The following is a 10702-nucleotide window of genomic DNA, read 5'->3' on the forward strand; positions in this document are numbered from 1 at the left end:
AGAACAAAAAATATTTCTTTTAATTTCTAGCAAGTAAAAATTCAGTAGTAATATTTGTTACAGCTTGTGGCATAAAACTGGTGGAGATGGAGAGCGATTTCTCAAGCCACCTGTACATTTTTGTCTCCTTTATCGAGAGGAAAAAAAACAAAAAACAAAACTTCACGATTGTGCTGAGATCGTCCAGCAGGCCAGGGCGGCCCCTGTCACCCGTGGAGGGAGACCATGTGCGTGGCCACGCCCGGCCTGCGTGACAAAGTGTCCTGCCCCTGGTATATTGAAAACACCCAAGTTCACAGCATGGATCCACGCTATAGACGGATTCACGCGCCCATGTCTCATCCTCTGGGGACAGGAGCAGGGATGGGGACGGGGATGGGGATGGGGCAGGGACTGGAACAGGGCAGGCGCATGCACACACGTGTGCCCTCACTTGGGCGAGCCCAGGTGGACGAGCGCCATGACGGTGGTGTAGCTGTGGAACAAGTCCGTGTCTGCCACGCCACTGCACTTGCTCAACGTGAAGTTGCCGGTGACAATGCGGTCGCAGCCGATCTCGCCGTTCCCGAAGAAGCCGAAGAGCGGCACGCCAGGGAAGAACCTGCGGAAAGTATCGGCCTCCACGTTCTCCCGGGCGCCGTAGAACTGGAAGCCGCGGCCCACGCAGGCGAACATGAGGCCCACAGTGTTGTGCTCGGGGATGTGCGCCGCCTTCAGCCGCTGCATGGCGGCCGCAGCCGCGGCCTCATCGTTCACGTCCTCGCCCAGGAGGACCGTGGCACTCTGCACTCGCGCCCCGCTGAACGACAGTCCCACCACCCCGGAGGCGTCGATGCTCAGAGGGCTCCTGGAAGAGAAGAGTCCAGAAATGACAACCCAGCCACGGGACAAGCATCCACATGCACGTTCCAGACGCCATTGCCCCGCGTCACCCTCGGGGTGGGGAGGATGCTGCCTGTGCTTAGCCTCAGACTCCCAGGTAAGAAGAGCCAGGGAAAGGACCAAAGGTAAACTGTGAGCCAGCGCCAGTGCGCACGCCTATCATCCCAGCGACTCAAGAGGCTGACATCTGAGGATCGCGGTTCAAAGCCAGCCCGGGCAGGAAAGTCCATGAGACTCACCTTGAATTAACCACCAGAAAACTGGGAGTAGAGCTAAGTCTCAAAGTGGTAGGGCACTAGCCGTGAGCAAAAGAGCTCAGGGACAGCACCCAGGCCCTGAGTTCGAGCCCCAGGACTGGCACACACACAAAAGTTAACTTGTTACCACCCGGAGAGAATGGCAGATGAAGAGAAGCAAGCCATGGCCCCTTCCAGCCACAACAGGGAGAGCTCAGAACCACATTCACAAAGACTTCTGACATTCACCCGGTGCCAGACAGCAGGATTGCCTGTGGCTCTCCACCACAGGGCTCGGCTCCCCCCCACGCCGGGACGCTGTGATCACACACTGCCGACGCGGCCTGGACCGCAGGAGCCCCCTCGCGTGCCCATCAGCAGGGCCTGTCCTCTGACGGCTGTCCAGAGGTGCCCCCTCCTCCCCTCGTGCCCACCCCAACACAGCGCTGGCTTCCATTTCTGCCTGACTCTGTTTCCCAGTTAGCAGATGAGTTCTTGCTCGGCCCTGCCTGCGCTGTGGTTTTCACCTCCTCTGTGACCGCTTGTCTTGCAGACGGGACATGGAGGCTCAGCTCACCAGAGCTGTGGAAGGAAGGCGCGGCGGGCAATTCGGGCCATCAGCCTGGAGACTGAGTTCAACAAGACAGCACAGCTGAGCTGGAAGCAGAATTCTTTCCAGTACATGCCTTGATGATAGAAAATGGAGCTGGGCCTGGTGGCTCGGCTCTCTAATTCCTAGTTATTCAGGAGGCTGAGGTCTGAGGATCACAGTTTGAAGCCAGCCTGGGCAAGAAAGTCCATGAGACTCTTATCTCCACTGAACCACCAAAAGTGATGCTGTGACACTAGCCTTGAGCACAAAAGCTCGAGACAGTGCTAGGCCTCGAGTTCAAGCCCCACAACCAACCAAGGAGAAAAAAAAAAAGAAGAACAATGGAATGATCTGGTTGGGACATGAGCACTTAATTCCTTAAAGTGCCCTTTAAAAACCCAAAGCAAGGCGCGCCCTGCGTGGACGTACTTGTGGGGCGTGAGGGACAGGAGCCGGTCCACGTGGCCCCCCGCCAGGATGATGTTGGTGTCGCTGAAGGCGCCGACCACGCGCTGCAGGTAGCTGGCGGCGCCCACCTTGTGGCAGTTGTAGCCGAAGACCAGGACCACCCGGAGCTCAGGGTTGTCTAGGAGCCCTGCCGAGACACGGAGCACAGCCTTGAAGCAGGCACGGATGTGAAACGAGACGCAGGGCCCGTCGGGGCGTTCCTCAACCGCCACGCGGGGCCTGAAGGGCTCAGGGCGTCACTTTTCATGAGCGTTTTGTTGCTGGAAGTTCTAGGGATTTTTGGTCGTGGGGCTTGAACTCTGGGCCTGGGCGCTGTCCCTCAGCTCTTCAGCTCAAGGTAAGCGCTCTACCACTTGAGTCACAGCGCCACTTCCGGTTTTCTGGTGGTTCATTGGAGTGAAGAGTCTCACAGACTCTCCTGCCCGGGCTGGCTTTGAACCGCAGTCCTCAGATCCCAGCCTCCTGAGTAGCTAAGATGACAGGCGTGAGCCACGGGTGCCTGGCTGGTCCTAAGGTTTTGCACACAGGGCTTTGTGTGTGCTAGGCAAGTTGTCCCCAACCCTTTTTTGCTTTGGTTGTTTTCAATAGCTTGGCTGCTATTCATGGTTTTCCCACTTTAACACCTGCGTGGTTTTGGGAAGGGGTCGGGTCAGCCCCTCACGCAGTGCACACGCAGGGTGAGCCACACAGCAGCCGGAGGCATGCAGGGCAGGATGCAGCCGGCGGCATGCAGGGCAGCCCTCGGCCCGCTCCACCCACAACCGCAGGGAGGAGGAGCTCCGACCCGTGTCCCAGGTGCAGCCCCCTCCAGAGTGCAGCTGCCGCGTGCGCAGCTCGGAGCTGGGTGAGCACCACGGGCCGCCTGCTCTCCTCACCTCCAGCCTCCGTCCTGTTTGTCCCTCTGCACCAGACAGACCACGCTCCCTCTCTGACACTGGGCTGGCCACGCCGGCCATGCCACCTCACACCTGGATCATCTGGGACCCGCCAGCCTCCCGGCGCCTCCTACCCGCACCCTAACCTCCGGCCCGGCTGGGTGTCCGTAATAAACCATCACTGCTGAAACCTCACCGCAGTACTTCATCTGCTTGCCTCCTCCGTTCCACACCCCGCACACCCCAGCACCCGCCCCTGCTTACAAAATGCGCCCTTCTGGGAAGTGGTCTCCAAAAAGGACGTTTTGGAGCGTGCGCGTGTGCAGTGGCACGGGTGTGGCCCGGGTGAGGTCCCCACGCTTCTAGAGCGGAGCGAGTGCGAGGACGGGCCAGCAGCACACGCCAGGCCCTCCGGGACTCAGGCCTTCTCTGCGGGCCTGCCAGTGCTCACGCCAAACGAAAACGAGGGAGGGGGAGGGGGGAGGACTTAAGAGGAGGAGGGGGGAGGGAAGGGAAGAGGGAGAAGAAGGAGGAGGGAGGGAGGAGGAGAAGGGAGGGAGAGGGAGGGAGGAAGGGAAGAGGAAGCAGACCAGAGCCCATAGCCGAGCCCCACCCACCCATCCCGGGCCACGCCTGTCACCCCAGCCAGGGAGACAGAGGCAGGACGGACCCTTGGGAGTTTGAGGACAGTCTGGACTATGTAGTAAGCTATTTTCTTAAAACAATAAATGAATGAGGGTACAAAAGAGGCAAGTGAGAGAACAGAGATTATCAAATCGACCCAGGCCAGGCTGCAAGTGAGACCCAGTGGGTGGGCCTCATGCTGGGCGTGGATGCCGCGCTGCTGGTTATGGAGGCCGTGCCGCTGGGCGCCGCTGGGCACGCAGAACTCCAGCCTCAGCCTGTGCTACCCAACAGGCCGTCACGGAGGATGGGAAGACTCACGGGGGAACAGGGAGGACATACGGGACACGGGGAGGACAGACGGACGGACACACACACACACACACACCATGTGGGGTGTGGGGGGAGGACCCATGGGGGACTGAGGAGGACTCACAGAGGATGGGAAGGAATCATGGGGGACCGGGGAGGACACACGGGTGACTAGGGAGGACTCATGGGGAGTGGGGAGGACTCATGGGGGACAGGGAGGACTCATGGGGAGTGGGGAGGACTCAGGGGGGACTGGGGAGGTCTTGGGGGAATGGGGAGGGCACATGGGGGACAAGGAGGATTCCCAAGGGTGCTCTGTCCAGGAGACACCACCCAGACAGACAAACAGGTTAGGCCACATGGCCTTGAATCAAGATCCAAAAGAACACTGTCTTCTCCACTCTTGCTCTATGTCTGCAGGCTCCTCGCCTTGAATCTAATCATCTGCTACTTCCTCAACCAATCCCCACTCCTTACCCTCTGCGGGGGGGGGGGGGGGGGGGGGGCCAGTGTAGGGGAGTGGCATGGGACAGAGCAGCTCCGCCTGAGACAATGCAGCTGGGCCCTCCAGGCTCACACCTGTCACCTTAGCCACTCAGGCGGCTCAGAGCTGAGGATCCTGGTCCAAGGCCAGACTGGGCAGACATATCCAAGAGACTCTTTATCTTCAAGCTGTAAGTGAAGGTGTGGCTCAAGTAGTAGAGTGCCAGCTTTGAGTGAAAAAGCTAAGGAAGAATGCCAAGGCCCTGAGTTCAAGCCCCAGTACTGGCACAAATACTAACAAGCAAAACCTTAGGCAACACGTATGCTCCTCCTTTATCTGGCCAGCAAACCAAATTTCCCTTTGCTGACTAATGCATACAGTTAGCGTGTATGAGCGCCCACACCAGGGCTTGCACTCAGGGGCTATGTAGCTCATGGCTCGTGTTCTACCACTTGAGCCGTTCCTCTAGTCCAGACGTACATTCCCACTCCTGCTGCACTGCGGTGCACTTCAAATAACAGCGGCTTCTCATCTCTTTAGGGAGCTGACCCCATGCACGGGCGAGGGGGTTCACTGCCAGTGAATGAACAGCTCAAGCCAACATTTAGCATTTAGTGGAGTTCCACAAGTCCATCCCAGCAGATGGAGGTAACCGGCCTCGCCACTGCTAGACCTGGGTGGTCAGCCAGTGGCTTCCTACCCAAACCTGCATGTGACGCCAACACTCTTCACACCCACCTCTGGTGCCCTCCGGCACCCACACTTCCTGCCTCCCACACTTCCTGCCTCCTGAGCCCTGACCTCCCATCTCTAGACTCTGCCCAGCTCTCTCCCCTCTCCCCGTACCCGCTTTACCAGGCCGCTCCCAGCTAAGCAGCACACCTGCTTCTTGTCAAGCATTTTCATAAATGATTATTACTGATGTTAAAAAGAGGCAAACTTCTCAGTTTCATAAAACAAAAATGAACCAAGACAATTTGAAGAGCAGAAATTGTTTCAAAATCAGAATTAAGTACAAATAACATTTATGGAACTACTGGTATTTATGGGAATATTTACACAGTATTTATGGAAGGTTCTTCTGCTCCTCTAGGGCTTTAAGGCATATAAAAGAATTGAAGCAGCAACTGATTCGCTGGCGCTGATCGCTCGCTCGCTCGCTCGCTCGCTCGGAGCAGCGAGGGCGTCGGCCGCACAGGCGCGCACAGAGGAGCCCGAGGAATGCGGCCGGCTGGCCGAAAGGGAGGCAACTGAACGGCCATTGGTAATAGAGAAGAGAAACTTACCTACTTCAGTGAGTTGATGTCTTTCAAGAGGTGAGTTCTTTGGATCCTTAATAAAATGAAAGGGCTGTATTTTTATTCCTTCAACTTGAGGAAATAACAGAGCAAAGCCAGATTCTCCGATCTCGATCTCCTGCGGCCGACTGCTGCCGGATCCCATTGGAGTCACTGGAAAAGAAGCGATGCTTTGCCCACAGGCTCAAAAGGGAGCACTTTTGGTTTAGAATCTGGAAATGTACATGATGAGTGCTCTGCTATTATTCTTTCTGCTTCTCTATCGACCACAAGATTTTCTAATCGAAACCCAGCAACTCAACTCCCTCATGACTGCCTAGGAGATGTTAAGAACACACACACTCTCACTGTTTTTTGGTGGTACTGGGGTTTAAACTCCAGCCCTGAGTCACACCTCCAGCCTAAGACTAGGACTCAAACTCAGGATCTTCTGTGATGCTCGCTTTCACTCATTAGCTGGCACTCTACAACCAACTTCATTCATAATACAATGGAAATGATGCAACGGCCATCAAAAAGACTGGCAAAATAACGAATGGTCTATTTAAATAGCACTCTACTAGATAATTTCTTGAATTACTGAAGTTCCCATAACATAAGTAACATTAAAATGTTACGTAGCTAGACGCTGGTGGCTCACGCCTGTCATCCTAGCTACTCAGGAGGCTGAGATCTGACGATCATGGTTCAAAGCCAGCCGGGGCAGGAAAGTCCATGAGACTCTTGTCTCCAATGAATCACCAGAAAACTGGAAATGGCGCTGTGGCTCAAGTGGTAGAGTGCTAGTCTTGAGTGAAAGAGCTCAGGGACAGCGCCCAGGCTCTGAGTTCAGCCCCATGACCGACAACTACAACAAACAATCTAAATACTAAAAACATCTTTAAAATATTTCCACTGAGTGAAAAACTAAAGGGGATGGCATTCAACAACAGGCAAAACTAACTCAGTGTGTCACAGACCTGAACAGAGCAGGAGTAGAGCGCAAGGACACCAACCCTGGCCTCTTACTGTTAACACCTTCTCATGTGGACAGGCAAAGTGAAGACTCATCCCTCTTGCACACGGCGGAGACACAGATCTCACATTTGCCTTGAGATCTGAGACACTGACCATGATGATGCATCCAGCCCATGATGATGCATCCAGCCCATCATGATGCATACGGCCGAATACAACGCCATGGCAAATGGCACCATTGCATTTTGGACAACCACAAATACAAATGTGCCTCTTGGCTAAAATGAACTGACCGTTGCCAGGACTGGCCACTGAGCAAGGAGCAGGCGCGCCGCTGCTCTTCTCACCTACGATTCCCGGGGTCACGATGCCCAGGACTTGGCACTGCTTTGGAAACAGCTTCTCAAGTGCGAAGGCGGTCTCCATACTTGTCCTTTTCCTTGCTGATAGAGAAGCACAATTATTAAATATCATCCGTGGAGGGCCAAGTATGACAATGTAAAGAAGACAAAAACAGCATTATGCACTAGCAGAACACTACAAGAAAGTCTTGGGTTCGATTCCTCAGCACCACATAAGCAGAAAAAGCCAAAAGTGGTGCTGTGGCTCAAGTGGTAGAGCGCTAGCCTTGAGCTGAAGAGCTGAGGGACAGCGCCCAGGCCCAGAGTTCAGGCCCCACGACTGACCATATTTTCAACATCACTGTCAGAAAGAGGCCTGGGGTGTGACTGGACTGCAGCCCAAAAAAAGGAGGTATAAAAGGGTTATTCTGGGGTCCCACTCCCAGTGTGGCTTGGGGGGGTAAGGTGCCAGCCAGTGAGCAAAAGTGCCAGAAACCAAGTTTAGGGCCCACTGTCAGACTCATTCTGAGTGAAACATAACATGTGCACGCCCGAGTACCACAGCGAAGCCCCATGGAGTGACTAAGACACATTAAAAAAAAAAAAGGACAGCGCCATAATGGTGGACGGCGGGGCTGGGGAGGGAGTGGGGACCAACCTGGTTGAAAGCTGCTGAAATCCCGGGGGACAGGGATGTGCGAACGTGCGGCTGTGGGCTAGAATCGGGGGTGCGACGAAACCCCTGGAACTTCTCACCTTCTCTTTTCTTTCTGTACTGGGGCTTGAACTCAGGGCCTGAGTGCTGGACTTCTGTTGCTCAAGGCTGGTGCTCTACCACTTGAGTCACAGCTCCACTTTTGGTGGGTTTTTTTGGTAGTTCATTAGCGATCATAGACTTTGTTGCCTGGGCTGGCTTTGCGCCATGATCCTCAGATGGCAGCCTCCTGACTCGCTGGGATGACAGACTGACACCCAACCGCACCTTGCTCATTTGATACGCACCTCTCTTGTGGCCATGACACTCCTCCAGACCAATGAAGGTCTCCGAGTCCGCCATGTAGAGAACCGTGTGCGGTAAGATGTGGACATGCTGAAAGGAAAGCCACGGGATTGGATCTGGGAGCTGCAAACACCCATGGTGCCCTACCTCCCTGTGGGTCCGTGCAGTCACTCTGAGTCTGCCCACATCCCATTCCCAGCCCACCCAGGCTCTGGTATTTCCAGGTGATTTACTGAGCACCTATTACATCCTCAAATCCACCTCATGTTCATTTTCATAATGGAAATTAAAGATCTTACAACATTTGTTTCACTGGAACAGACGTGTTGGTAAACAGGCTCTAGATGTGTTCTGATGGCCTCTCAAGCCTTCTAGCCTTGCCGGCTTCCTGGGGGTCCCCAGGACACCCCCCCAGACACACCCACTTCTGCACGTGTTTCCACCACTCTCTTCCCATTTCCTGGCCAAGTCCTGGTGGCTTGCACCTGTCGTCCTAGCGACTCAGGAGGCTGAGATGTGGAGGATGGAAGCTTAAGGCCAGCCCCAATAGGAAAGTCTGTGCAGCCAAAAAGCAGGGCTGAAGGCTTGGATGAAGTGGTACAGCCCCAGCCAAACAAGTGGAACAAGCAAGCCTAATGTCCTATGTTCGGTCCTGGAAACTGCACAGCCGCCCCTCAGCGCCCAGGGCCCAGGACCTCATGGCCCAGGTTCTTATCCAGGCCCTGCCTCTTTTCCCAGCAGGGCAAGTTAGAATGACCACTTTGCTACTCAGTCAGGCACACTTTGCAGACAAGCGGCAAAAGGACAGAATTACAAGAAAAGGATGAAGACTTTCCCTCAAACGCGTTCCCTGTCAGAATGAAATGACGTTCGTCCTATACCGCAAAGCTTCATTGTTGGTGAGATTAAAAACATAGTACGTGACTGCTGTGATGCGGGGAAGTTCAGATGTTCCAGGCTGGATTCTAGAGACAGCATGATGGTCTGTGATGGGTCTGGGACTCATCCTGGGCCCATATTTTTAAAGTATACACTGGTGGCTGGGCACCAGGGGCAGTGCCTAGGCCTTGAGTTCAAGCCTCAGGACTAGCCCCCCATACACACGCACACAGAAGAATACATAAACTGGTTGCCAAAACTGAGAATCTGAGAAACCTTTAACAGAAAATGTGGGCTTCCTGGTTCTTTAAAAAAAAAAAAAAAATTCACATAGCTGGATGCCAGGGGCCCACACCTGTCATCCTAAGTACTCAGAAGGTTGAGATCTGAGCGTTGTGGTTCAAAGCCAGCCTGGGCAGGAAAGTCTGTGAGACTCATCTCTAATTAACCACCAGAAAACCGGAAGTGGTGCTGTGGCCCAGGTAGAGTGCTCGCCTTGAGCCCAGGCCCCAGAGTTCAAGCCCCACAACCGACAGGGAAAAAAAAAAAAGTTAACTTTTTTGGCTATAAAAGTACTCTTCACAAGCTGATCTTGGAAACACAGAAAATAGACTATATAGTCTATATATATATATAGTCTATATATATATATATATAGTTTGCAGCTACATATATGCTTTTTAAGGCTACTACTGTATGAACTGCAATACTGTTCAACATCCACTGAGATCCACAGTCCCAGGACTGTGGGCAACGTGTTACGTCCACACCTTTCATTATGAAGTCCCCACAACTCTATAAGGATAGGGGGAAGTTATTGGGGTTTTTGATTTGATGGGAATTAAAGCAGCTGTCTGGGATCAGAGCAGTGATGATGGTCATCCATACCAAAGCGGGGCTTCCCAGACAGCGGAGCTACAACAGCTACTGCAACTTTAAGCTGAAAGCCACAAAGTTTATAAAAGCACATTTCTATCTCCAAAAGAAAGGCTAACATTTTGACTTATTGCACCTCATCTTTATTACTCCAACTAACGCTGAACAATCTGTGCTGTACAGCATTTCTTCACCCTAACATACACCTAGCAGATTACATCTAATGTCTTTATTAAGTACTGGGTTGTTTTCAATTTCCCTTATTGCAAATGACCTCCAAGCAACACCTGGAAGGGGGCGGGGAGGCAGAAGAGGAAGGGAAGGGAAAAGGGGGAAGAAGTTCAGAAAGAAAAGCTTGAGCAACTTCCTGGCCAGAGAAACTATTTTTTGGTTTTTTTTTTTTGGGGGGGGTGCTAGTATTAGGACTTGAACTCAGAGCCTGGGTGCTGCCCTTTAGGTTTTTTCCACTCAAGGGTGGTGCTCTACCACTTGAGCCACAGCTCCACTTCCAGGAACCTTTTGGTGGTTCTGGAGGTTAGAGCCGCACGGGCTTTTCCTTCAAAGGCCGGTCTAAAACCGCGCTTGTCAGAGCAGCCAGGATGACAGGTGTGAGCCTCTGCCCTGCCGCTGGCTTTTCTTTGAAGCCATTCTGGAGAATCCTTGGCTGCAACGAAACTGACCCATCTCAGCGGAGTCTGAGGACGGGGCAGGATGGCAGTGCCGGGTGGGAGGCGGACTGTGCAGAGAGGGCCGGGAGGCAGGGGAGGGCCCAGGCTTCGGGGCAGACCTAGGCTGGGGGAGGCCATGTGCTGCCTGGAATGACCAAAGCTCAGTACAAATCCTACAGGGGATGGGAGTGGCGGCAATGGACCCCACCG

General features: G+C 53.8%; 1 protein-coding gene across 1 annotated transcript; it reads right to left on the minus strand.

Annotated features, from left to right (window-relative positions):
- On the minus strand, window positions 1-8295 carry Fbxo22 (F-box protein 22). Its single transcript, XM_013011813.1, has 5 exons — window positions 8072-8295; window positions 7076-7171; window positions 5760-5924; window positions 2140-2305; window positions 1-847 (listed from the first exon to the last, which is right to left on the minus strand). Exons 1-5 carry the CDS (start codon window positions 8124-8126, stop codon window positions 430-432), a joined length of 900 nt encoding a protein of 299 aa, XP_012867267.1. The 5' UTR covers window positions 8127-8295; the 3' UTR covers window positions 1-429.
- Between the last annotated feature and the right edge of the window lie 2407 nt (window positions 8296-10702).

Source organism: Dipodomys ordii, unplaced genomic scaffold (genome assembly GCF_000151885.1).
Source record: "Dipodomys ordii isolate 6190 unplaced genomic scaffold, Dord_2.0 Scaffold15, whole genome shotgun sequence".
NCBI classification, from domain to species: domain Eukaryota; kingdom Metazoa; phylum Chordata; class Mammalia; order Rodentia; family Heteromyidae; genus Dipodomys; species Dipodomys ordii.

Excerpts from the sequence above, each read along its gene's own strand:
- Fbxo22 (XM_013011813.1), bottom strand. The coding sequence starts at position 8,126 with ATGGCGGACTCGGAGACCTTCATTGGTCTGGAGGAGTGTCATGGCCAC. Across the intron at positions 2,306-5,759 it reads ACATCAACTCACTGAAGTAG|GGCTCCTAGACAACCCTGAG; the intron begins GTAAGTTTCTCT and ends GTGTCTCGGCAG. Across the intron at positions 848-2,139 it reads CTGTCCCTCACGCCCCACAA|GAGCCCTCTGAGCATCGACG; the intron begins GTACGTCCACGC and ends CTTCTCTTCCAG.